Below are 27791 nucleotides of genomic sequence, written 5' to 3'. Positions count from 1 at the left end.
CTCATTTTTAACCTTGGATCCTTTCAGATCTCAGCCACAGTGGATTGGGAGACCATTATGAGAATTCCCACTGGGGACAGCAGCCCGCTTTCAGGAGTGAAGGCAACTGCAGCTGGGATAAAGTGATAATAGACAGGACTGAYAAGGAAGCGTGGCCTTCCATTACCGGAGCTGAGACTGAGTCTGCCTCAGAATGTACTACAGACACTGACTCTGCCTCCAACTGTGGCTCAGAGAACAGTAGCATGGCTACAGGGAGTGCCCAAGGCAACTTCACTGGACATACAAAGAAAAATAATGGCAATAATGGCGCCAACGGAGCACTCGTCCAAAGCACTTCTAACCAGAGTGCCCTTGGAGCTGGTGGAGCCAACGGCAACGGCAGCTCGGCCAGGGTGTGGGGGGTGGCTGCGGGCTCCAGCTCTGGCCTAGCTCACTGCTCTGCCAGTGGTGGGGATGGAAAGATGGACAACATGATGGGAGACGGTAGAAGTCAGAACTGCTGGGGTGCTTCCAACTCGAATGCTGGCATTAATCTTAACCTTAACCCTAATGCCAATCCAGCTGCCTGGCCTGTACTTGGACATGAAGGAACTGTGGGAGCAGGCAACCCTTCCAGTATTTGCAGTCCAGTCAGTGCCATAGGTCAGAACATGGGCAACCAGAATGGGAACCCAACAGGCACCTTAGGTGCTTGGGGAAACTTGCTGCCGCAAGAGAGCACAGAACCACAAACGTCCACTTCTCAGAATGTGTCTTTCAGCGTACAACCTCAGAACCTTAACACTGATGGACCAAATAACACTAACCCCATGAACTCTTCACCAAACCCTATCAATGCAATGCAGACAAACGGACTGCCGAACTGGGGGATGGCCGTGGGCATGGGGGCCATCATCCCGCCCCACCTGCAAGGCCTTCCTGGTGCTAACGGAACAGCGGTTTCTCAAGTCAGCGGGGGCAGTGGTGAAGGAATGGGCAGTTCAGTGTGGGGGATGTCCCCAGGTAATCCTGCCACAGGAAACAGCAATTCTGGGTTCAGTCAGGGGAATGGAGACACTGTGAACTCAGCATTAAGTGCTAAACAAAACGGATCCAGCAGCGCTGTGCAAAAGGAAGGAAACGGAGCRAACGCGTGGGATTCGGGGCCGCCCTCTGGCCCCGGGGTCTTGGCGTGGGGCAGGGGCGGTGGCGGCGGCGGGGTTGGCRGTGTGCATTCTGGAGCGTGGGGCCACCCCAACCGCAGCGCCAGCAACGGTGTCAATGGGGAGTGGGGCAAGCCCCCAAACCAGCATTCCAATAGCGACATCAATGGGAAAGGATCAACAGGGTGGGAGAGCTCGAGTGTTACCAGTCCGAATCCTGCCATGCAGCAGGGCAATGAACAAATGAACTCTTGGGCCAAAGCTGCAGCGTCTGGCACCACGGCTAGTGAAGGAAGCAATGACAGCGGTGGGAGTCAAAATGAAGGCAGTACTGGGAGGGAGGGGGCTGGAGAGGGCAGGAGGAGAGACAAAGGGATGATAGACCAAGGGCAAGTTCAGTTGCCAAGAAATGACCTTGACCCCAGGGTCTTGTCCAATACGGGGTGGGGACAGACCCCTGTAAAGCAAAACACTGCCTGGGAATTTGAAGAGTCCCCAAGGTCTGAACGGAAGAATGACAATGGAACAGAGGCCTGGGGTTGTGCAGCTACTCAATCTTCAAACTCAGGGGGGAAGAACGATGGGTCCATCATGAACAGTACAAATACCTCTTCAGTATCTGGGTGGGTCAACTCTCCACCGGCAGCTGTTCCAACAAATACAGGTTGGGGAGACAACAACAACAAAGCACCAAATGGCCCGGGGGGGTGGGGAGAGTCAGCAAGCTCTACTACTGTTAATAATGCTGCTGCTGCCAAAAGCGGCCACGCTTGGAGTGGGACCGCAAATCAGGAGGACAAATCACCTACCTGGGGTGAACCTCAGAAACCCAAATCTCAAAACTGGGGAGATGGACAGAAATCAAATCCAAGCTGGACTTCAGGAGGTGGAGACTGGACAGATTCATCATCTGTTCCTGGACACTTGGGTGATGGGAAGAAGAATGGATCTGGATGGGATTCTGACAATAGATCAGGGTCTAGCTGGAATGATTCCGCGAGGTCTGGGACCAGTGGGTGGGGAAATGGCACAAACAGCAAGGCTAATACAGGTACAAGTTGGGGGGAGTCTTTAAAGCCAGGCCCCCAACAAAATTGGGCTAATAAACCCCAGGACAACAATGTGAGTAACTGGGGAGGAGCTGCTTCTGTAAAACAGACGGGGTCAGGGTGGGTTGGTGGGCCAGTGCCAGCCAAACAAAAAGAGAACTGTGAGGCAACTGGCTGGGAAGAGCCATCTCCACCGTCCATTCGCCGCAAGATGGAAATCGATGATGGTACCTCAGCTTGGGGCGACCCAAATTACAACAACAACAAGACTGTAAACATGTGGGATAGAAATAATCCTATAATTCAGAGCAGTACCACAACCAACACCACCACCACTAGCACCATTATCAACACCAACATGGTTGAACCTCAGCCATCGCACCAGTCAAGTGCCCAGCCGAACCGGTCCCCGCTGCTTGGCCCAGGTATGACAACAGTTTTGTGACATTCWTCATAGAATGGGTTTATGAGATACTTTCTACCAGTACTAATTGCTGAATGCTATCTGTCCTGTCAGTGTGTTGGGTAGAAATCCTGTATTTATGTCATAGAATATGTTTGTTCCTTTACTGTGAAGCAGTCTGGTCTTGAGAGTGGAACCCTTGGAGCCTGACACAAATTTTTGTAGTCCAGGTGAATGTAGGGAAGGCTTCAAACATGGTAGATTCTTAGACTGTGGATCCATATTTATTTTAACACCTCTTCCACCTTTTAATTTGGGRTGTTTTGGAGAAACCTTTCCTCAGTTATTTGCTGTCCCCACTACACAGGCTTGGTGTGTTTAGACAGTCTGCATCTGTTTCTTTTCTGCAAAACATCTCTTGGCARCAGCTGTTTGTTAACAGTTGCATGAATTTAGGCTGTTGATGTTTCTCTGTCCAGTTTTTGTTGTCTTCTAAGAAGAAATGGTTCTCTTCCGTACCTCAGGGCTCAGGCACAGTCAGTGTCCTGGATTTTGTGTGGTTCTCAGAAAGCAGGACTGGTTCAAGGTATTAATAATCAGGGTGCCTKAAATTAGGTTATCCTCACTTCATCTGTGTTTCAAAGACAAGTTTTTAGGTATTTAGAAATTTTTCTAATCAAAATATAAGATGCTGTTGTAGACAAGCAGCAAAGAATAAAAATGCATGRAAGATGTTCAAAGGAGAGGTGTTTAAATAAAAGTTACATTTGCAGCCCATATCATGACCAGAGACCTCGCCAAAATAAATCTAATCATGCAGTACTCTTTCAAATTCTCCATCTGAGTTTTGTCTCCAAGTTTTTGTTTCATCTTGGTCATGGCTGAATACTGGCTTTTTTAACCACATTTTTCTCCAGGTGGGATTTGTTCTCTCATTTCCATCATTTTTCTCTTTGATGTTTTGGAATTWTTCAAATTTACTCTTAATGTCTGTGTAAAAATAGTCTTATATTCCTCAGTCTGGTCAAATATTTTAACAGTAGAGGGTACCTATTTTAATAAAATAACATGAGCTCCAGAAGGAGAAATATTTAAATGGTTTTGTACTTGGTCAGSCCARCATATGTGACTAACTTATTTCATCYGTATTTAAAACTTTAYCCATGAAGCAAGAATTCAGATTTCTAAATTGTAGTGGAAGTATCATGAAAGTGTATTTTTGGTTGGGTTTGGGTGAGGTTTTGTTTCTCATTAAGGTGATTTTTRGGGGATTACATTGATGCTTGTAAAACTGCTCATACAGAGCAATGCATTGTCAATGCAATTCAAATAATTAACACCTTGTAGAGGAAAACTTACAGTCCTGAACCCTTCAGATTTTGAAAACGGAATTTAAAAGCTGGTGTTAATCTGCAGTGATTCCACCAGAGAATGGACGGTAGCAAAGGCAGAGTTTCTTTGAAACACTATGTTTATATGCTCAGAAAACTGCTCATGAACATGTAACAACCTGCTCAAGCTGCCCCCCGATCAGGTTAAAGTGACAGTGTTTGGCATCTTGAAAAATGTAGATTAGAAAGATTCTGAGATCTTTAAGATAAGCAAATCTTTTCTCTTTTTTTTAGACTCTTTTAAGATAAGCAAACTCAACTTTCAGAATATACTTCAGTCAGCATGCAAGAAAGTATGAAATGAGTGATAGTGAAGACATTTTAAAATATGGTTCTGATATTAAAATTTAGATCARGTTGTAGCGTGCATAAATTAAGCCTTTTGTTGTGTATTTTTACKCCATGCACTTAATACTGAGGTACAGATATAAAGGCCAAACATGGAAATATTTTGAAGGATTTTTGTCTAAATGGAAGCAAAGAGCAGTCCCTTGTGYCTTGAGCTCTGCCTGTGTTTACCTGTGACTGTGCCAGAGAGGGACCTTTCCTGGGCTTATTTTACAGAGAGAGAACAGTGCAATTCCAAGTGATCCCCGTGACCTCCCTTAGTTCAGAGTGCAGGAGGCCCAGTTTTCCCGGTGCATGCAGCACATGGCAGCTGCAGAGCAATATCCTTGTGGTCTGTGTGGAAATGTAGACAGACCGAAAACATGTCCCTTCTGAGACAGCCAAAAGACGGGAAGGAAGTAGTGAGTGTCTCCCCTCTCATGCAGCAGGGACCTGCAGTGTGCAGTTGTGCTGTTGAACTCTTTTTCCTACTCCAGTTCCCTGTCCCCTTGGCTGTGCATTTCCAGCAGTAAAGGAGACTAGCGTCCTGTAACCAGAAGACTTCTGCAATGCACAACGAAAGTTCATCCAGCAGCAGGTTTTTCCATGTAGAGCATTTCCATGCAAAGCAGGATTGTGTCATTGGAGCCTGTGCCATAGGGCACAGTTAARTGCTCGTCTGAAACCCTACAACTCTTGAACTATGTAGTTACCACAGGCATTTTGTCATCTGCATGGGTCATGATGTGSTCTGCCTCTCACATTCAGGGAATGTAATGAATAAGGAATCATGGATTCCACTCCTGTGTAAGTAAGGAAGTGTTGGTGCAGATGGAAGTTGTCACAGTCATACGTCCTGGTAGTAAAGAAGTGGATTTTAATTTTTCTGCACAGCACTAGCTAAGGCTTCACAAAGGATTAACAGTCCCTTTTGGGGTTGAAGATTGTGCTTTATTAGTTTAGAAATAGAGGCCAAGTTACAGTTTTGTTATTYGAGTTGTCACCCATCCCCAGAAGTTCTCCAGATCCTTTGAAGGCAGAACTTAAAAGCCATTGATGGGAAGCAGATGTTGGTACACACTTGGTGAAAATGAAGAATGCTCTGAGGGGTTTCTTTTTCTATTGGAAGAGGAGGGGAAAAAAAGAGGGGGGAAAGGGATAGATAATGTGATAGATATAGACCTTTCTGGTTATGGGAGCTTGTTCCCAAGGCAGTGGTGAGTTACATAGAAAGATGGGCAGAAAGCTGGTGGGTTTGAGTTAGGTTTGGATTTAGTCTAAATTACTTGTGTGTAATTCTTCCTAGCACTTGTAACTCATGCAGCTTTGATACGAGGGGAGTAAGAAGKGAGAAAAGATTTTGCAGACAGAAATGCTTAAAAGAGATTTTTGGATCCCAAACAGCACCAGATCCTCCCTCCGAGTGCTGAGGGGTGGGCTCAATGCTTTCCTGTTCTCATTAGGTCAGGGGAGCCTGGCAGGTTTCCAACCACCATCCTCCAGCTGAGAAAAGAAAGAACAGAAGATAACATAGGCTTCGCTGTGGGGATTGTAGGTCACAAAATAAGGTCTTTGTGGTTACTAGAGAGCAATGAGCTTAAGTTTTAAAAACCTGAACTGGGCCTAAGTTCTGAAAGCTCCAAAYATCTCTGTTTCTTTTATAATCCTGTGCCACTAAGTGGCAGYGCACGTGATAGTGTTTTTCTCACTTGGAACTTCCATCAGAATGGATTTCAAAGCAGCTCAGCTTTGGTCTCCTTTAGGATGTGAAAACCTAAAACCCTGTGGTGGGTGCTCAGCCCATGAACAGCCAGGTTTTGGGGGGCAGCCAAKTGATGCTGGGAGAGCTGCCCTCAGTTTTCACAGAAGGGTGATCTCACTGCTGAAACCCCAATTAGAGATTTCTGAATGCTCAGGGACAAAATGAAATCCCTTTCAGAAAATGAGGATTTGAAAGGTTTAGGATTGTAGGTGGCTCTTAAATGTATACATAAAACCCCCCTTTRTACACACACACCCTAYAGCTTATCCCTTTTATTAGYAGAATAACTAGTATGTAATTAGTAAACAATCTCTTTTCTACCTGATGTCTTCTTGTTTTATCTACATAAGGTTGTCATATTTTGGTTAGCCTGTATTGTAGTCATGTGCTCTGGTATTTATCACGGACCAACAACTTGAAGGAAAACAATTTCTGCCATCCAAATGGCTATAGGGTTATTTTGAGGGAAAACAACTGCATCCTGCCACAGCTTAGTTAACATTTCACTTTCCCTTGAGGATTTCCTGTTGGCTGTGGCCCAATGTTAATTATGTTTTTATTCCTATAAAACAAAGCTCTGCCAATGTGTCCATGTTTATTACTCACTCTGATCTTTTCATTTCTTGCAATTCTAACAGTATTTTAAAACTTCAGTACTAAAACCTCACTTTCTTGCCAAAGAAGCCTTTAATGGAGCATGTTCTGTTGCGAAATGTTTTTGCAAATCTGGGTGGGTTTTTAAGGAGCTTTTTACCAGGAGAACCTAAATCTGTGTTAYTTTCATAAGAAAATAGTAAGTTTTCTCCAAGCAGAGTTTTGGAAAATGTTTGGCATCTTCAGGTTTTGAGACCACTCAAAGATCTTGTTTYGTCTTCCCAAGAGCCTTGGAGAGTTCCACACCATTCATTCAAAAATGTAACTATTTACCTTTAAGCTTAACAGAATCAGTTGGAGTCATAGAAAGGTAGGACAGAGACAGTGGCATTGGAACACCAGATATTTGCACAGAGGAGTAGCAGGTTTGCAATTTAGAAGTGCTCCAGAATTTGCAGACAGGTTAGTTTTTGCAGTGCACACTTCAGCAGCCTTCAGGTTTTATTTGCTCATTTTCCATATTCAATTTTGTCTGTTAAGATAGTTTGGAAAACTTTCCATTGATTTATTTTGTTTGCTTTTATGTACTTGTATTATTCTCTTTTAGTAAAGGCTGGATCCCTCATTGTTTGTAATCCCATATTATTTCCTGCCCAGTGCATTTAAAAGCACTTAAAATAATTTGGACATTACACATCTGTGGCCTTTAACTGAAATTGTTGAATTCATAGTGAAGAGCAACAGAAAAACCAATTCTTTTGATGTTTTTATTCTATAACRTAGCACATTTTGGATTTTTAATATATGAATTGTCTTTTAAGGATGATTTAATAAACTGAATTAGGTAGAGTTTCCATTTTAGGTTGCACGAAGTCAGGGAAATGTTATTACCTTGCACTGTCTCTGTTTGTAGTCTGGTTGGTGCCGTGGAGATGTTTTGTTTTCTGATTCATTTGCCTGCAGTTAATCTTTTTCAACTGCCAATATGATTAAATACACGYAGTTGCCTGCCAGTTGCCTCCTGAGTAGTGAGCAAAAATTCAAATAAAGCCTCCCTTAAACAAAGTTGGCTTGAAGATACAAGCAGAAACCTTGAAATAAGTATTTCAGTGCACCACCGAGGAAGCTGTCATGTTAAGTACAGGTTCATTCAGGTACATCTGTGGATCTGCCAGTTTATCTTCTTTACACACCTTAAAATAACCAGAAATGTAAGGTACGTTGATCGAGTCTAAACCCCACAGTATTTTTGTTTCAAATGGAAGTCACTTTAATGAAAAAGTGACATTTTGGATTGTTTCAGAAGCTTGCCTTTAAACTCAGTGCCTCTTGCTGGTAGAGAAGTTTTATGAAGCTGCAAGTTCCTGAATCTGCCAGTGGAGAGTTTGGCTCTGGGTTGTGCCATCTGCACTTGGATCAGTGTCTGAGAGAGCTGCACTGGCTGTAAGGAATAGAACCTAAAATAAATACGTAATGCAGGAACACTGACTGGAGCGATGGACGGCTCTGGGCCCATCTCTTCGAATTTTTTTTTCTGCCAAGCACTGTTTGAGTTGTTACTGACAATGGATGTTGCTGCAATTTCTGGTAACGGGAATTCAGTGAGTTCTGCAAGGWCTTGTTGCTCAGTGAAAAACTATTGCTTGGTTATTCCARTTTRTTTCAAGGTACTCTCCGACMCAGCTCCCTTTCTGTTGCCTATTCKGGGTGTCAGTTTGTGGARAAAATGTTGTTCCTGCTTTTTGAAACCTTTCCAGAGTATTTTTACAGATAACCATTGTAGAGCAGAAAACGGAAATACTGCTATGGCAAAGTAGCATCTGGTCATTCACTTTCAAAATGTTCATCTTAATAACATTCATCTTCAGTGAAAAGAGAACCAGTTCCTGATTTAGAAGCCTAATTACCAGTGGAGGTTTTAAGCAGGCTGAATTCTACAATATTTGTTGAGAGCTCAGCTGTCATGTAATTGGATGTAATTTCTTTTACGGTTGTAGAAAAATAGGTTAGTATCAGGTATCTATAAGAACCTTGTTTTCTAACACTTATTGTGCCTTTCTTTTGTATATGTTTAAAAAGTACCTTGAACTCCATCTGTGATCCAAGTCCTCTCCTCAGAAAACCTCTGGTAACATGGTTGTAAATTGAATTTACCCTTTTGCTGTGTTGGTCAATGTTGCTCTCTAGGCTCAGGAGCTCTGTGGCTGTTCCTGCCACATTCAGCTGCAGGCTAAAATCGTGTCATATGGATTTAAGCGCATTACATCCGAGSCAAGCCAGACTAAGGCTGTTTCTTTGCGGTCGCTTACGTCTTTCAGTGAGTTCATGTAATACTCTGTAGGAAAACAATGGCTCTACCTGCCGTTCCCCGTGGTTTGGATTATGGATCCTAATTGAAATCTTGATTAGTTCCCCTTAAAATAATATTTATTATAATGTAGAAGGTCAGTGGTAGGGATGGGTAGAGAGCACAGTAACCATGAGCTGTAATAACAGCTCTATTCARCACAGATAATCTTCACTGAAAGGTGGGACAATCAAACAGCATCTGACTGCCAGGGCATGAGAAAAGAGATTTTTTAGTTTGTAAATAGTGAAAAGGAGTTAAAATGGGTAGAAATCTTTCAGTGAAGTAAGGCCCAGCTTACACTGGGGTCCTGGTGTCCGGAATGCTGGCCCTGGGCAGTTGGGAGCAGCTGCACCTTGGGACCAGCTGTAGTGCTCACTTGGCARCCTGGATGCTTCTAGCTGTGAGGMAAAACCCTCTTTCTGTGTTGACAAYTTTGYATTAGTATTGAATTAAGAAAAAACTCCTGAGACTAAATTTAAGGGATTTTTTTTTAACACACTTAACTAGAATCTCTTTGTGTACTTACTAGTTCACGCTCCTTCCAGAGAAACACTTCAATAAAATTTAAAGTTTTCTGAAATTACTGGCTGATAAAACCTTTCCTCTCATCACTGTTCTCCTTGCCTTGCTCCAGCAGGCTGGGGAGAGATGCCTGCTGTCCACACCAAGAGCGAAGCTTCCTGGGGAGAGCCCTCCTCCCCTTCTGCTGCAGTTGATAATGGCACTTCGGCGTGGGGGAAGCCCCCCAGCAGTGGGACCGGGTGGGGAGAGAATCCTGCCGAGCCGGCAGGGACCTATGGAAGAACAAACGCTCCAGCTGCTGCCCCAGCACTGTGCAAACCAGGTACACACACGGGGCTGCCAGGGGAGAGGAGGGGGCTTTGCTTCTGCCACATCTGTGCATTTCAATCGCAGACTGCCTTCATAGTGTYGTTCTCTAAACTTCATTAGCTGTCACAAGACTATATGATTCCAAATACCATATTAATTAAAAACTCTGATTATAGTGCATCWGTCTGTAGATTTAAAGGAGAGCAGTTTTGTGTATTGGGAAAGCAGCATAGCAGAGGTGGAGGAAAGTGTGAAACTGCAGAAGGATGTGACTAGGACTTAGCCCTTGGTGCCTAAAAGAAACCTGTATTGGCATGAGAAGTAGTGGAGAACAGTAAAGATAGAATTGATTCTGGTGGGAAAAGCAACACTTGAGAACAGCTAATCATAACCTCATATTGGGTTAAACTGAGTGAGTGGGTGTCTTCTTCAGCCATTAAAACTTTTCACARGTTCAGGAACATCCTGAACTACTTCCTGCTGTGTGATTCCTATATGATAAATATCCTTCATCTCTGAATGTCCTGAGGCCCACAGTGATTGCTTTGGACTTCTATTTTTGCTGTGGAGGTTGCCTAGAGTTTCACTCCTGCAAAATACCATAGTGAGACATAGTTTAAAGTGCCAGAAAACATAAAAGGAGGAGGAGAACTTTTAAAATGAGTAATCCCAGCTTTAAACGGAGTAAACAGAGCAAAACGGACTGAGGCGACACAACCTCGTCACTGAATATAAAGCGTTCCCTGCAGCCCACGAGCTCCTTTCAGAATCCATTCTTCCAAGTTGGGAATGACTTTCTGAGCATTAATGACTTCACAGTTTGAATTTGTTCATCAGAAGAACGTGGYAGCTAAAATGGTGAGATGCATTGAAAGCAAAATGGCACTTAATAAGTGCATGCTTGTAGTTGGGTTCCTTGTTCCTAGGAGAGTGGAGTGGCCATGACCACAGATCTTCCTTATTCTGGGAAAAGCAAGACTTGCATTTGCTGGATTTTTTTCTTCTCTAAGTATTTGAGAACTTTTYATTTTTTTGCTGACTTCAAAGAAGGCATCCTTATCATTGTAATGCCAATTAAGCTGTTTGATGAACTTCTTTATCTCTTCAAAATACTCATGTTAGCAYGCTGGATATGGCACAAAAGGGTATTTCTGTAAAATTTGCAGGAAACTGAGTAAGATTTTTCTTGTCCCTTCTTCCCTCCAGCTTCAAAATCTATGCAAGAAGGCTGGGGCAGTGGTGGGGATGAAGTGAATCTCAGTACTAGTCAGTGGGAAGATGAAGAAGGAGATATGTGGAATAATACTGCTTCACAAGAGAGCAGCTCCTCCTGTAATTCCTGGGGGAATGCCCCGAAGAAAGGACTTCAGAAGGTAAGACAAAAATAAAGGCACTCTCCAGCAAGAGTGGAATTAGTATAACRTTGGTAGAATAAGTTGTCATGAATTTGCTGGTGCATTACACCTGAAATTAGACCTCTGACACCTGAACAGAAGCACAGCTTGCCACTACAGTGGTTCAAGTGCAGTCTACCTTGTTTCCAAGGGGGAATGGGAGATCTTTGAATTTAGGCATTTCAGATGCTTTGGGAGTTTTGTTGCATTTGCCTTTGTTTTCTCTTAAGTTTATAAGCTTCCATGTATTCTAAAGAAATGATAATGTATTAACAGAAGGAGAAAAGGTGTTAAGGGGGCTTTCAGGCACTTCCCATGGTGGTGGAAAAGCAAACAATAATTTRTGATGGAGTTGTTTAACAAAAATAYCTGTTTTCTATTTGTGAGGTGTGTGTGTGTGTGAGAACAAAGCSAACTTGTGTTAATGCTGCACTCAACCAAGAACATAGACAATTGTGTGAAGAGATTTTCCATTGCACAGCCTTTATTTCAGGACAAGGCCAGGCTGTAACTTAAAGGAATTGGGAATGCATTTAGCCACTTTGTTTGTTATTCCATTAGCCAACAGTTAGGCCGRTGATTTGATCAAGTATGGTTGTTTCTTGTACTGTCCGCAGCCCAAAACAAATCCGCGCTTGTCCCTTGGTACTTTCTGGAGAACTGAAAGGAAGAGACTTCTTAAGGATTTTGTGATAGAAAAGCTGCACAGAGATCTTTTAAAGGTGTTTATCTAGACGCTCTTGTTTGTTTTTAAGAAAATACACTGAGTAACATTCTTAACTTCAAGGTTGCAAACTTGTTTTTGGGAATGTTTTTCAGGAAGTGTTGTACTATTTCAGCTTTATTTCATTATATTTTTCTGCCAAGGATTAAAATGAAATACATAAATTCAAAGGTGGCTTTAATTCAGTGGCCAGCAAATCAAATACTAAATAGTACACTGAACACCTATTCAGCTGAGATAAAATTTTACACTTTTGGGGGAAGAGAATCGTAGTCGCGTTGCTCGGAGGGTTCTTCAATACTTTCTGAATTAATGTACTAATACATCTTTCAGTAGCATGTGTTATTAATAAAAACCACTTACCATTTCTTTTATGTACATCTCATTCAAATGAATGTGGAAACCAGCCCATTAATGGAATCTCCCATTTATTTACTAAGGGCATGAAGACATCTAGCAAGCAGGATGAGGCCTGGATCATGAACCGTCTGATTAAACAGCTCACAGACATGGGCTTCCCTGTGAGTAGTGCTCAGCCAGCACACTGTGCCTTAGCTTTTAGCTTGTGGTTCTGACTGTGGCTGTTTCAGACTGTAGCTATGCCAAGATCTGCAGTCTGCAGGCTGGGAAGGCTCCTGGCTGCAGCTCTGATCTGCATTTAAACACATAGTGTAGTTTCAGAAATCTGCTGTAAACCTGTAGAGCACTCTGAAATCAACTGAGCTTATACTTTCCATGAGGACATTTGTAATATTTTGAAGTTCATAGTTTTATAACACCAGGTGTTACTTTGAACTGCAGTAATAATTCCCTCCTGTCCCTCTTTATTTTTATTAGATGGGTGAAATGAGAGTATAGCTGGGTTGTTTTTTAGAGAAAATCATATCATTGTGATATTTGAGTTGTTCATGGAAAACAGGAAGACATTTAAGCAGAACAGCATGTTTCACCTTGTAGAGCTGGTACTTCCTTGACAAACTGAAATGCAATACCTGAATTATGGAAATTGCTGAAAACGGGAAAAAACACACGCAGACCTTATTTAARCTGCTGAGTAAATATTAAACGCAGTATTTAAGAGATGTGTCTGTTTTCTCAGGTTACTTTGAAATCATMTGAACGTGATTACTTTTCCTCTTAACATAATTCTTGTTTTTGGCAGAGAGAGCCAGCAGAAGAGGCCTTGAAGAGCAACAGTATGAATCTTGATCAGGCCATGAGTAAGTATCTGTGTAAGTAATTTTTTTGTCTTTAAAGCAACACAGGAACCCTGTGTTCTGAGCAGTTGATTATGTCCAGACCAATTGGATAATATTTATTTTCTTGCTTTGCTTTTGTAAGCAGGATGTATTTCTCTGARCTACTCTTGGCAGCTTTGCTCTCCCTGCCTCACCTTTTCCAATACATTTCCTCTTTCTGTGCAGGTGCTCTGCTGGAAAAGAAGGTGGAAATGGACAAGCGTGGAATGGGAGTGACCGACTATAATGGAATGGTCACCAAACCCCTTGGCTGCCGCCCACCACCAATCTCCAAAGAGTCTTCCATGGACCGCCCCACCTTCCTTGACAAGGTAAGTCCASAAATAGGAACGTGGTGCACAAGTCAGAGTGTGCACAGAGTAGAAATACTGATGATTTCCACTGTTTAGAAAGCATAGAAAGAAATGTGATAGATACGGCTTTGTTCCTTTTCTTGTCTGTTTTTCAGTCTTATGGGGAATTCAGTCTTTGTGGAAAGGATCAGTGATTGGATTCTCACATAGAAGTAAAGAATGGTCATCCCATTTTACCCTTGAAAATTTGCTAGGGAATCTGTAGCACAACAGAACTAGAAGTGGAAAAAAAGAGTATAAAAGGGAAGCACAGAAATCTTTCTACTCTTGTGAGCGTCCAGTCAGTGACCCTTGTCCAAATTCACAGTCAGGCAGCACCAAGGCCAAAATCTGCCAGAATCTCCTAATTTCTCTTCTTCAAGTTTTGAGCTTCTTATAGATATCAGTGAAAGTTCAGTACCTAAATAGGAATAAGGAATAAGGTATTTATGTTAAGTCTCAGCAGACATGCACAGTCATAAATAGCTTCTCCAATGAACTTCCCTTTCTGTGATCACATATGACAAATTTCCCAGCCCCATTTAATGAGTGASGGAAAGGCTCCAGAAGTTTGTGGTGTCCAGGATTCAAAGTGACTAAAGCAAAGGATATATGGAAAAGTGCAGCCAGTTCTTCAGTAGGAAATGAGATTTACAACCTGACAGAAAGAGACCCACCAAATCACCTAAGAATCCCCCTAAAAATTACTGATAAGGAAASAAGAATCTCAGATTAATTAAAGGTTCATACAGATGGCTGATGGAGGGTTCCAAACACAGAAAGCAGTGCTTTTCACAAACTGTGCTGAAACCAATTCATTTCACATGAGCTGTGTACAGGGTGTGAGGCAGTCATGATATCCACCCATATAAAGTTCCTTTTTAGCTATGGCAGACTTTAATGAACATGTTAATTGAAGGCCACAGAAGATGCATGCATGGCAGTTAACCTTTCCTTTCCTTGGATAACAATATCTTCATCAGAAAATTCTTGCCAGAGAGAGAGGTGCATTATGTGCAGCATAATGCGTGATTCTGGAAACATATGTTAAACACAACTATTGAGAAGGGAGTACTAAAATCATTAATATTCATACAGCAAGTAAAATCTATCAGTCTAGGCACAATCTGTCACAGTGACTTTGCTCTAACAAAGGAAATAATCCCACACTGTATTTGTTAGCTATCACAGTGTTGAGCAACTTGCTAAGTGAATTAAATAAATATAGTTTCTACTTTAAGAACAGATTTTTTTTTTCCCCCATAGAAATTCTTTCCAGATTTACAGCTCATGTTAGTAGAGCAACTCCTCTTCTCCAAAACCTTTTTGCCCTTTGAGGTTCTTTTTCAGGGCAKGAGTCTGGAGCTGTCTCATTTCCTACTCAGGATCATCCTTGGTGAGGAACAAGCTCTGCACACAGCTGGACAGAGCACTCCAGCCAACATTCYTTGTTTTAATTATTGTCTTATCAAGTTACCATCCTTCTGTTGGCTTTGCTGAGTATTCAGTAAGTTCTGCAAGGTTCCTCTTCATGAAATTGTAGTTTGGGTTGGTGCGCTCATCGCTATCGCCGATTGTCTCAGCTCACCTGCATTGAGACTCCATCATTTATCCCTAAACAGCTAAGGCCAGTATTTTCTGTTTTTTTTAAAACTTTATACATTTGAGGAGGAAGAATTTTGAAACCTGACATTTGCTTGTGGACCCACTGAACTCCCTGTTCTCTCTTGATGAGGAGTGGTCTGTGCAGCTCAACATCACCTTTGAGTGTTTGCTTTCTCTGCTTGCTGCARGTGCTCTTTATTCTGTGTCACACTAAGTCAATCTTTGGCACYCAGTCTTTGTTAATTTATTATTTCTCAGGATGTTATCTTGACCTGTAGCACCATAAAAGGAGAGGGGACAAAATCCAGTGGCCTTGAGGGAATAAAGATCCAGCCCTGATACGTGATCTCARCCACATTATCTTACACTTGGTGGCTGGCATGCTGTGCTTAGGTGTCATGTTTGCCTGAAGATGTTACCTGGTGTCTTCTGGAGCCATCAGATTTGTAAGAAAAAACATGTCAGGTTTTCCTGGGAGCATCCTTTAAATACCAGAAATAAGCCCACAGAAGGGATCTTTTTTCCAAGTAGAGTTTGGMTTGAGATTCTGAAATCCTCACCTTGCAAATGAAGTTTCCTTTTCCCTACCCTCCTATTCAGTGATCAGCTCCTGTTCTCTGCTACTGCAAAATCCAGGTCTACAAGCCTTGATGCAGTCCTTTTCTTCCAAAAATCTTCTGATTAGACTTTTTTCTTCTTTCTGATTTGAACATAGTGTTTGTTGGGTTTTTTTCAACCTCATCCCTCACATTCTGAGCCCATAATCTCTGGTGATTGTGATTGGTTTTTGTCTGTGGGACAAAACATAGGATATTTTATTATCATGGAGAAACTCTTCTGTAGATCTCACAATTAGATAATGATCAGTAGGATCTTAAATTTAACTCTTAAATTCCTCTTTCCTCCATTTCTGCTTCCTGTGATCAGTGACTGACACCACTCTCACCTTCCCTTGTATGAGGAGTACTTTGAGTATTTCCTCTATGTTTCTCTTGCCTATACCTAACTCCTGTTTGATTTGAACAGAGCTTATTTTTAGATGAAATTTTATTACTTTAATTTCCTCTTTTAGAAAAGGATTTTTTTTTCAATCTTTTTTAAAGAAGTTAGTGTGTATTTTCTGCCAGCTACTTCTGTAACTGACATTGTCTAAAGACCTCTGGCAGATTCAGCAGCCTCCCCTCTGCCTGTTGGGACATTTTGATTCATTAAGTGRCAGTTGTTGGTAGGTGACTGCCAAAGTGTTCAGGCATCCTCTGCTAAATTGTCCATGTCTCACAGGGCAAAAAACCTTTGAGTAATTCCGCTTGCATTCTGTCATTTGGTACTGCAGACTCTTGTGAGAGACTTCCCAAAGTCCTAAAAACCACCATGTGTTTGGTAACTGTAGTGAAAAATACTGCTACCAATAGAATTTTATGGGTGTGTCAAGTCCTTTCAAAAAAGTTAAAAGCAGTGCTGAATTGAGCATAATGTGATGATTCAGTTTTTAATTGAGTAGCCYGGGGAAGAAGTGTAACATAAATTTGTAAGAAAATCACAGAAAAGGAAAGGTTAGGTAGAAAAGATTGTTTCTTCAGGAAACAATTATTACATAAAGGATCCTGAGAAATAATGGGTCAGAAACCACTGTGAGCAGTAAGTGGCCTCTCGTCTGGCTTGAGAATGGCTGATGGGTGCTTTAATTTGACCAGCTAAAACCCTTCATGTTAAATGAATTGATTTTAATTCAGTTATAGAGCATAGATTTGTGCAGCACAGTGCAACAAGTACAAATTAAGTAAAATGGAACCAAGTGAATATGAACAAAATATTATAAACCTGCAYAAAAGCCATTTGCTGCAGTTCAGCCAAGGGACACACTTGTGAGGGAGTCTGCAGATGAAATGTCTGAATCCCCAGTGTGGCTTGTCCTCCACCATCTCTGGCACTGCCTATTTCCAAATTGAGAGAAAATAATGTCAGTAAGACAAGACTTGAATAAATTTGGGGGGCAGGGTAGGTCTTTCATGGTCAGTAGATCTGTTCACATAGGAAACAATGGCATCTGAAGGGGAGAGCAAGCMCTGAAATGATTTTCACTTTGAAGGGGGAAGGGTAGAATTGTAAACATATGTCTGTGATCTAAAGAGAAATCCTTGAACCTGTTACTGTCATGCAAGCTGCAGTTGTTTGTGGAGTGTGACTGATGTCCAGTAGAATGTAAAATATCTCGAGCTGAAAGGCCTTGGGGATATCATTAGAAAATGTCAGTGTCCCCCTCAGGATAGTCAGATAGCATGTCAAGTGTCACTTTGCCTGATAGTAAAGAAACTTTTCCTTTGCATCAAAGGAGAGCTGTAGAAAATGCATTTTTCAGGATTAGGTTAAAACGTAAAATTCAGTGAGCATGCTTGCTGCATTAGGTCATCTGTTTGGGTATGTGCTAAGCAGACCGGGCTGCTTTTTGAACAAAGAAGCTTCACCAGTATCTCACAATCTTCTGGGGCATTGAATTTATTGGCTGAAATAACCTAGCTCCTCACCTCTTTAAAAAGCCTTTCCTTGCAATGAACACGCTGCCTGAAAAACACCAGCCCAGCACATTGCAAATGAAAGCGTTTTCTCTCTGCCTGTTTTTTTGGAGCCCTACTTTGTACACAGTGTTATTTGATCATGCCTGCCGCAGGCTTCCCAGACATCAAAGCACAGTTTGAGATAGAACTCGGTGCCCCACTGAAACACGAGCAGAGATCTACCTGTTTGATTGGGGGTTTTCTCATTTATTTTATTTTCTGCCTTGCTGTTTGCCCCCCRTGGGGGCTGCCTCCTGTGCACTGGCTCCATGGTTTCTCACAGCCCAGTTAGCAGAGGGGGCTTCTCCTGCCTTGCTAAAATCTGCCTCCTCCTGGGGATGTTCAGCAAGGCTGCCCAGCCGATATTGTCATTACTGGGTTTGGTGGTTTGTGTTCAGTGGGTGCCTCGCAGTGTCATGTTTCAGAGTGGGTATTAATAACTCAGCGCTGTGTGAATATTAAAAGAGGCTCGTGTGTCTCAGTTAAGAAAGGGGATTAATGCAAAAATGCTTTTTTCAGAGCAGAGCTATGATGTGGAACCGAATCCAGACTGGTGTCAAATTAGCTGATTTGGCCTTTCCCAAGTTTTGGGTTTGCTAAAGCKCTGTTTGATGTCTGTGCTCTGCTGCTGGAGTTTTCCAGACAGACWGAGGGCTTCCCTGAAATGTGCTGGGCCTCTCCCCTTTCCGCCTTTCAGTCTGGTGGAGAAGAAAGGAGAAAACCTAAGTGGAGAGAGGCAATAGCCACATGATAGCTCTGCAATCAGCTGCTAAAWTACCTCCTTTCCTCTGGAAAGGTGGATGAGGGTGATTTTGCTTTTGGGGATTAAGTACAACAAAGCAAAGACAAACAGTACCTTAATCCTGTTTCTCTTTTTCTTCTCCCTTCACTCCATACTTTTTCATTCCCTGTTATTCATACCTTTTTTTATATATCTTTTTATTCATCCATGCCCTTTTCTGTCTCCATGGGACACTGTTTTGTGCACTGTGGGCTCCTGGCACCGCACACAGCTCACCCTTTCTTTCTCCAATCAGGATGGCGGCCTAGTGGAAGAGCCCACTACTTCACCATTTTTGCCTTCACCAAGCCTGAAGCTCCCCCTTTCAAACAGTGCACTCCCTAATCAGACCCTGGGCGGGATTGCCTCAGGGCTGGGCATGCAAAACTTGAATTCTTCTAGACAGGTAAGGCTGTTGGGGGAGATCCCAAAGGGAATTCCAGCTCTGGAGTAGCTGCTAGTACACATCAGCCACTTCCCCAGGGAAAACGSGTTTAACCTGGAAGTGCAACGGCTTTGTTCATGTGAAATACCAGCACAGGAACTACCTGCAGTGTAAACATTCCACCTTGCAGGACACAAAACAACTGCTTAGTTGTAATTAGCCTGCTAATGACACATACTCATCAAGAAGAGTATTGTGGATTTATACACCTGAACMSTGGTGTGGCTCTGCCTTCATTGATGGGAAATCTCTTTTTTTGAGGCATTRTTAATTGTCACAGGCTCTGAGGCAGACACAGTGCTCTAATTCATCTTTCCTGGCTGGTATAATCATTCAATGATGAGATGGGGGAGAAGTGATGAGGCCTTTTTTATGCCTGCTCCAAGTGTCAAGGCAGCTCATAGTTTTGACAGGTGGCAAGGAAGAAACTGGGCTTCCAACACCTGGGTCAGGTAAAGTATCSAGTTAAGGGGGGTGTTTTGGCCCCTGAGTAGAACAGGCTGAGAGGTAAAGAAAAGGAAAGGAGAGGAAAGAGGGGAGGAAACTGATAACCACCATGAGTGGGAGAAGCCATAAAATACTGTTGATTGTGGAAAGGTTATTTTTGCCATCCAAGAGAAGTTCAAGCAAAGATACGAAATAACAGCACCGATAAACTTCATCATTCTTCGGTGACTCTTTATTATGTGTATTCTTTTCAAGTTAGTTTTCTTAAGGCAATACTTGTCCAGCACTTACAGCCCATTAAGCACATCTTTCCAAAGCAGTCTCCACTAATAGCATGTCCATTATCAGTAGCTTTGTAAAATGACTGAGTAAAAAAGAAACTGCTTAGCCAGCTTGAGGATGGGGTTGCTGTGAGTTTAATGCCTCCATTCTCCTGTCCCTTGCTGCACAAATACAAACATTTTTAGCAAGTACATTTCATTGTTCCTCTTGTGACCCTSCAGGGTTCTGCATCCTTATGAAAGWGATCTTCAACTTTTGATCAGGCATCTCTACAAAGTTTTGGAGGTTTAGGATGCTGGGCACAGCAATCTTTGCCCTGCCCGATTCTAAACCTGGTTTTCAATACAATCTGTATGTGCTGGTTTCTTGATTCRTGCTGTCATAATCACTGAGAATAAAGTCTGCACAGACAGCTAACATGCAGGTTATTGCTGAGTGATGTCACTAAGTGCCAGTGTCGCTGTTGTCCTGCTGCAGATACCGAGTGGCAATCTGGGTATGTTTGGCAATAGCGGAGCAGCACAAGCCAGGACCATGCAACAGCCGCAGCAACCGCCAGTGCAACCTCTTAATTCATCCCAGCCTAGTCTTCGTGCTCAAGTGCCTCAGTTTCTATCCCCTCAGGTCAGACAACACCTCACTCATACGTTTTCCCTTTCCCTGGAGCTCTTCCCATGCACTCTGTCRTGCTCCTGAGGCTTTGCAGCCCCTGTTGCCTGGCTGTGTCCATGTTATTTATTGATTTATTTCTTAGGCAGGAAAATGTGGCATGGATGAGGTGTTCTCACATGTGTATCCTGTAATCACCTCTGAGAGCACATTCCCATGTTCTTCTTTGCAAGCAGTGGTGTTTCTGACGAGCTTGTTCTCATCTCTTTTTCTATAAATGAACACCTAAGTACAATTATTAAGATTTTTGTTAGAGCCTCCTGCTAATTTTTTTATACTTCACGGTATTACTTCCAATAATAGTAACTTTTTCCWGCTGATGTCTTGTGACTCTTATTAATGGCTCGCACAGTTGTCAGTGTAAAAGTAAACATACAATATTTAATACTCTTTTTTAGGTTCAAGCACAGCTTTTGCAGTTTGCAGCAAAAAACATTGGTCTCAGCCCTGCACAGTTAACCTCGCCAATTAATAATCCTCAGCATATGACGATGTTGAACCAGCTCTATCAGCTGCAGCTGGTAAGTTAAAAGATGTGGCAAATGAGCTCTAAATCAGAATTGGAGGCATGAAGATAAAATAGGAAAATGACTGACTAAATTTTTAAATGACATGACATATCTTCAGAACAATCAGCTGCTGATTTCTTTGGTAAAGTTTCTTTTTAAAGAAACAAAATGATATTTTTTGCCTTGGGCTTTATAAATTATCATTTGTGGATTAATTATCCTTTACAGCTGATCAGTGGAACTAAAAGTCAGTTGTCTTCCTGYTGGTGTGAATAGCATAGTGTGTGCTCAAACAGCACTGACCTGTGTGTTACATGTCAATAGAAAGAACTGATTAAACTGCACACAAGTGTTCACAACACAAAAAGAGAAATCTTGGCAGTGCTGGTCACCTGAGTTACCTACAGAGCTTCCTTCTTTTGCMTCACTAAAAAATWAAAKGTAGGGTAAATTCGCTTTAATTAAYGGAGTGTGTATTAAKCACATCAWGCAATAASAGCTACCTGCTTTTGTGTACTTTAGCTGTGTTTGCAATTTTTTTTCTGCATTTTTCACGCATAGGAAAATATTTAATTGGATTTAAAAAATATTTTATAAATAAGTACTGTAAACTCAGTATTGGCCTGGGTTAAACATAAAATTATAGATGACAAACTAGTTTAGTTGTTGGTGTCAATATGCTAGTTAAATTCTTTACTAGTAACAGTGTTTGATGCTATTAATTTCTGGTTATTTTCTCTAGTTTTGAGAAACACAGAATTATTCTCATAATTGAACAGTACACAGCTACTTGAAAAATACCTGTGCAAAATTACTTTGGATTTTGAATTCATGTGTTCCAGAGAACACATTTTTACCTCGTAAAAAAAATTTGCTGCCAAGCCAACCCCTTGAAAATGGTGGATTTTTTTCAGGAATGAAACAGCAAAAGTGATCTAACTACAAAGCATTGTCAGAACTCAAAATGGCCAAAWCAAAAATGACAATTGTTCTTTATCCTATTTCTATAATATTATAAACTTCTGTTTTAATTTTTGCATTGTTACGTTTTTTTCAGAAAAAAAGGGGGTTCCTATCCTTAATGACCACTTTTTGCTGTGTGAACTTCCTAGGTTTTTGTTTTTTGCTCATGTGTTTGGTTTCAAAAAACCCAGAAAATTGAACACGGGACTTAAATAAATGCATTCTAAAATACTTTTGTGACAGGATTATTGCTGGTGTTTCATGGAGTGTTTTCAGAACATTCCAGAGTTGGTGTTTTCTGTGTTGTGATGCAGCAGAGCAGTGTGTGCTGTGCTCTGACCTGTCCCTGTCCCTGTCCCCGCAGGCGTACCAACGTTTACAAATCCAGCAGCAGATGTTACAGGCTCAGCGTAACGTTTCCGGACCCATGAGACAACAGGAGCAGCAAGTAGGTGTCCCTGCCAGCTCAATCTCTGCCTTGGGGTTTGGTTTCAGTAGCTTAGGGAGGCTGGTGACATTACACCAAAGCAGCTAAAGCATCCTCAAATTGGGAATGTGGTGCATGGCTGGAGTGCTGGGCAGGGAGGATGCTGGGTGACGAAGGAAACCTCTCCACCCCTTAATGCACCCTCTTTCACTGTAGAGAAGGCAAATGCAGTATGGTTTTGTGAACTGACARCTGACCAGTYGTTTGCTGACTCTCTCTCTYTCTCTCTCTGTGCAGGTTGCACGTACAATCAATAACATGCAGCAGCAGATCCAGCAGCACCAGCGCCAGCTGGCCCAGGCCCTGCTTATGAAGCAGCAGCCTCCCCCTCCACATCTATCTTTGCACCCCTCTGCAGGCAAATCAGCCATGGATAGCTTTTCACCCCATCCCCAGGCTCCCGGCCTTCCTGACCTGCAGACCAAAGAGCAACAGTCTTCACCGAACACCTTTGCTCCTTACCCTCTTGGTGAGTGTCCCCCTGCAGCAGCTCCATGTGGGAAACACACAGGGAGCCCATCTCCTTAATTCACCTTCTAAATAGTGTGCTCCACAGCATAACAAATACATGTGTTTATTAAATGGCATTGAAATGCCCAAAACAAAATCATGCCTGTGTGGTAGCTCTTCAGGTGGGCTGTGTCTGCTCACCTGTGTTCTGCCTACAAATATCAGAACAGAAAATTTGTCTAATTAACTACTTACATATGTTGTTATTTATGAACTAAATATAAATTAACAGTGTCATGTTATAAAATACATACAGGTGATATTGATAAACAAAAATATCATCTGGGAAATACAGGAAATATATCATCTTGTGCAAAGTCAGTTTTCTGCTGTAATCAGCACCGTGAGGCATCAGTTTTGGTCAAGATATTTCAAGAATTATGTGGATCAGGCAGAAAGATTGTAGTGGGGGTGATTAAACATTTCAAAAGCACAGCTGTTAATGAAAAAATTAAATCCACTGCTCATTGTAGCCTAAAGAGTAGATTTAAGAGACTTGCAAGAGTCTTCAAAAATGTGAAGGAGAGCTGGAAAGAAATTTTCTTGCATTTTCTAATGCAAGAGGTAATAAACTTGAGTTGTATCAAACAACTTCTAGTTAAACATTAAGGATCACTTCGTTTAAGCAAAGCAGAATACTGAAATAAATTATCTGGGAAGTTCCTGAAATCTCCTTCACTGGCATTTTGTAGTAGGTTAGACATAGATCTGTCAAATATGATTGAAGTCAAAATAATTGATTGGGCCTGGAGACAGAGTGAACAGAGCTACCTTTCAGACCTGTTTGCTGTGTGGTTGTTTGATGTATGCTGCAGACTTCCTTTATGACATAAAGGAATTAATTTAATCTCTTTGTGACTCTCTTTATGCTGGGTACAATAGTATTGCCAAGCTTTATCTGCCATGCAGCAGTTAAGAAGGTAATTCTGACTGCTGTGGTGAGCTGTTGTGGCAGGGAGCATCAGAAGGCAAAAGAATTTGAGAATTAAAGGCCTAAGTCTGAGAGGTTCTTATGATATCTCAGCTTTCTGTGATCTGCTAACATTCAGGATTATATATCAAAAAAGACCCAGATTCATGTCACAGAAGCTTGTCAAATTTATTCCCTAAATAACACTGAGCAATTTTGTTCAGTGTATACAAAAYAGAAGCCCAGCTAGTGCAGTACCTGCTCCAATGAACAGCAGCTGTTTCTCTGACCTTTAGTTGCTTTTTTGGGGATTTTAAAAACGTTATTAGCAAAATGAAGTGGCAGACATCATAGAGGGGGTGCTGGGGTGGCATTAGGAATATTTTGGTTTAGCCATGGAATGCTGCAAACTGGTTTAAACACAACATGCCAGTGCATTCTTCCAGAATGCCTCTCCTGAGACAACTGAAAAGACTGCAAGTAGAAACACTGACAGCTTTAAAATATTATCCCTGCATTTCCCCCCCTCTTTTTAGCAAGGTTTTAACACTTTCTGAATTCATGGGAGCTCTGTTGATGTTCCATAAAAGCAGAAGTTCTTGAAAATGTGCATTGCAAATGACACACATGCATACAGATACCTGAAATTCAGTGGTCAGTAATTCCTGCAGCTGGATTTTCAAACCCGGCTTTTCAACCCCTCAGTATATTAGGGATATCTAATGTTCTCTTTCCCCCCAGCTGGACTGAACCCGAACATGAATGTAAATAACATGGACATTACTGGTGGTTTGTCAGTGAAGGACACTTCTCAGTCCCAGTCTCGCCTTCCTCAGTGGACACACCCCAACTCAATGGATAATCTGTCTAGTGCTGCTTCTTCGCTTGACCAGAACTCCAGCAAGCACGGTAATGTCCCCTGGCACCTCCTGCCAGCCTGGGTTTTTGTCATTCCAACCACAGTGCAATTGGAATTATCTCCCTCAAGTTCCTTTTTTGTGTAAATGCTCACAAATTGGTTGGTAGCAAGCGCCTCTGAGCCCATGAGATTTTGGAGATGATTTCTGCAGTGAAGAGCTTGCAGCTGTCGCTTCCTGCATGTAATGTGGGAATGATTTTTCATTTGTTGAATTCTGTTGCTGAGAACCTGGAGTTCAAGTAAAACAAGCCTTTAGTGTTGGCAAAACAAGTCCCACAACCTTCCCTTTATTCCAACCTGCATGTGTTCAATCCAAAAAAAAACTTAACACTAACTTTCTCTACAATTTTTCCGGTATCATCASTGTACAAAGGTATGATGGTTACATAGTAACCCAGCCTGGAGTTAGGGGCACARACTTCTTATTTTTCCAGAAGTGATTTCTAATCTGTTTGAACACCTTCATCCCTATTCCTCTAGTATGCTGGGCCAGTTATTCCTTTATTTCCTGTGCCAAGTTTATTCTGTTAGAATGTGGGGCTCTGTTAACTTTATTATATCCTGGATTTTATTATGAGCAGTATGATGTACTTCTCCTACGACAGCTTTTTATTCTGCAAGTAGCTGCACTGCTGATGCCAAATTGTTGTTTGATAGTTTGTAGGAATATGAGAACAGCCATTTCAAATCATCTCTCCTGTCAGCACTGAATGCCTAGGGAAGGATGAGATGAGGGATGTTCCTTAGTGTGCTGTCTCAGCAAGTTCCTATTTACCATCAGTGTGATGATTTCAATTACTTAGTCTCTTTTTGGCAGGAATTTAATGCAGAATTCTCTAACTTGAGTGTCTAGATTGTACCAGCAGTGTGTCTCACAGCTGTAATCCCTGGTAAGGSTTCAGATGCCGTTAAGCCTGGTTTACTGTGTTTGCATTTTAGTTTTCTTTTTATCTTTGTAACAGAAGGAAAAAGAAAATGATAACAAGATCTATACTGATGAAATTCCATACTGAAAATCCTCATTTCACTCCTTGCAGGTGCTATYCCTGGAGGTTTGAGTATTGGCCCTCCGGGAAAGTCCTCCCTCGATGACTCCTACAGCCGCTATGATTTGATCCAGAACAGTGAGTCACCTGCCAGCCCACCTGTAGCTGTTCCTCACAGCTGGTCACGTGCCAAATCCGATAGTGATAAGATTTCCAATGGCTCCAGCATCAACTGGCCACCAGGTAACACAATCCAAGCCCTCTGTGCTGAGCTTGCTGCCTTAGGATTTTATCTTTTGTATTATTCGTGTAKTTGTATTCCTGTGGTTCTTTAGTGTRCAGTGTTAGGCTACYGTTCTCCCACTTTTAGACAAAACAATTCCTCTCCAGGCCCCAGACTCAAGGACACYTCACTGTGCCWGGCCYSAARAGATKGAAACAAGAGAATTGAGAGAAGCAAACTTAGAGTAAATGACTTCATTACCTGAAGTTGTAATCGGGGGATTAACCCACCATATGCAAATGGAAAAAACTGACAAAGCGTGAAAGACCCGWGAGCCATTGTCCATTTTGGGTGTAACCCCTGGGTGGGCTGGGACTGCCCTAAATGTACCTGAAGGCCCTTCAACAAATAGAACTGCATTTGATTCTCCTAATTTTGTCTAGTCTCTGTTTCWGGTAAGCCAGATTTAGGCATCAAGCTGATYCCATAAAATGCATTGTTGGTGGATTTGTTGAGTCGTCCTGATGCACAGGAGCTTTGGAGAATTATGACTTCACACGCTTCCCTTTCTATTGTGTTTGAAACAGAATTTCACCCAGGAGTGCCATGGAAAGGACTGCAGAATATTGATCCTGAAAATGACCCCGATGTTACTCCTGGAAGTGTTCCAACTGGGCCTACCATAAACACCACGATACAGGATGTTAATCGCTATCTGCTCAAGAGTGGAGGTAAACACACTGATTGCTTCCACCTCTGTGCATACTTTCTTTCCCCTTCCAAAAAAGTTGATCTCATTTGTTACAGATACAGCWTATTTTTGCATGTGCTCCTAATCTAATAATGCTTCTGCTCAGAACTGTCACTGAATATGCAGAAATAATTCTTTTAAATAAGGGATTCAGAAGTTTCATGTTTTCCATGGGAATGTAAATATTTTTATATTGGAAAAGACTGTGAGATGTAGTTTAAACTTCTGTGGTACTGGAAGTTTTTCTAACCTRTAMCACTTGGTTTTGARCAAGRTTTTGCTGTCCACACTGCCCACTTYCCTCCATACACTTYATGAAATGCTCTGAACACACAATACAAAAGTTCCACAGTTGTTGCTGAGGCAGYAGGCTTCTGGTAAACTAATTAATTKKAGCTTTGTTAGAARATCAGTAAGCRAAGTAAATTAGAACTGTTTTATCTCCAAAAACATAAAAGAAAAAAATAGGAATTGACTAGTAAATTAGTATTTCCTGGTGTTATTTCCATTCGTTTTCTCTTGGCAGTGCTTACTTCAGAATAGAAAGGGAATTCTCTAAAACAATAAAGCATTGTGACTGTGCTACTTGTTAGCTGCATGTGCTGGAAGTGGATCAAGGGAAAGGTGGCTTGGTTAATTGTGATCTGGGTGCCAAAATAACCAAGTTATCTGCACTCAGTCAGAGCACTGCAGTAGGCACGGGAATAGCATAATCAGGCTGTCCAGAAGGAGCTGTCAGGATTAAAAACGTGGGATTTGTTCTAACAGTTACATCTGTGATACCAGCACAGATTGTAAATCAGGACCAGCCTTGAAGTGGGTGTCCAGCTCTGGGCTCGTTACCTCAGGCAAGGGATGTGAAACATGAGGGAAAAGAATCAGGACTGTTCATTGCCTGCAGTGATTTTAGTTGTCTCTTAGCAGGGAGCAACCTTTCTTTAGGYTGAAACATGGATTATTTGTGTAATGAGTAAGGTTGAATTAACTTCTAATGACCCTAAAGTGCTTCAAGGGGCAGGCAGGTTTGAAATTATAAAAAGRAAAGCATAAAGATGTAATTCAGTGACAGTTCASATRCAGTGCACCCAAGAAATACCCTTCAGGCCAGAAGCCTAACCCTACAGAGCTGTCCCTGTAAATCAGGTGATACCTACAGGTCTTCCTGCTTTAGAGAAGGAACATTAGCTC

The 27791-nt window shown here is 41.9% G+C and overlaps 1 protein-coding gene across 12 annotated transcripts in view; it reads left to right on the top strand.

The window, feature by feature from the left end:
• TNRC6C (trinucleotide repeat containing adaptor 6C) overlaps positions 1-27791 on the top strand; it is a 100215-nt gene that overhangs the window by 61748 nt on the left and 10676 nt on the right. For 8 of the 12 annotated variants that reach the window (XM_057381584.1, XM_057381585.1, XM_057381594.1 and 5 more), the window contains 15 exons: positions 28-2619; positions 9656-9865; positions 11059-11225; positions 11864-11968; positions 12411-12491; positions 13133-13190; positions 13395-13540; positions 18759-18908; positions 20154-20300; positions 20744-20866; positions 22182-22265; positions 22542-22773; positions 24466-24633; positions 25681-25872; positions 26440-26583. In XM_057381584.1, coding sequence (XP_057237567.1) covers positions 28-2619; positions 9656-9865; positions 11059-11225; positions 11864-11968; positions 12411-12491; positions 13133-13190; positions 13395-13540; positions 18759-18908; positions 20154-20300; positions 20744-20866; positions 22182-22265; positions 22542-22773; positions 24466-24633; positions 25681-25872; positions 26440-26583 — 4599 coding nt within the window. The remainder of the gene's footprint in view (positions 1-27; positions 2620-9655; positions 9866-11058; positions 11226-11863; positions 11969-12410; positions 12492-13132; positions 13191-13394; positions 13541-18758; positions 18909-20153; positions 20301-20743; positions 20867-22181; positions 22266-22541; positions 22774-24465; positions 24634-25680; positions 25873-26439; positions 26584-27791) is intronic. The other 4 variants (XM_057381591.1, XM_057381588.1, XM_057381583.1 and 1 more) reach the window with 3 other exon arrangements.

This window comes from Malurus melanocephalus, unplaced genomic scaffold (genome assembly GCF_030028575.1).
Source record: "Malurus melanocephalus ecotype Western Australia unplaced genomic scaffold, MMel_1.1 scaffold_516, whole genome shotgun sequence".
Lineage (NCBI taxonomy): Eukaryota > Metazoa > Chordata > Aves > Passeriformes > Maluridae > Malurus > Malurus melanocephalus.
Note: the sequence above shows the minus strand (reverse complement) of the source record. Positions and strands in the feature narration are given on the sequence as shown.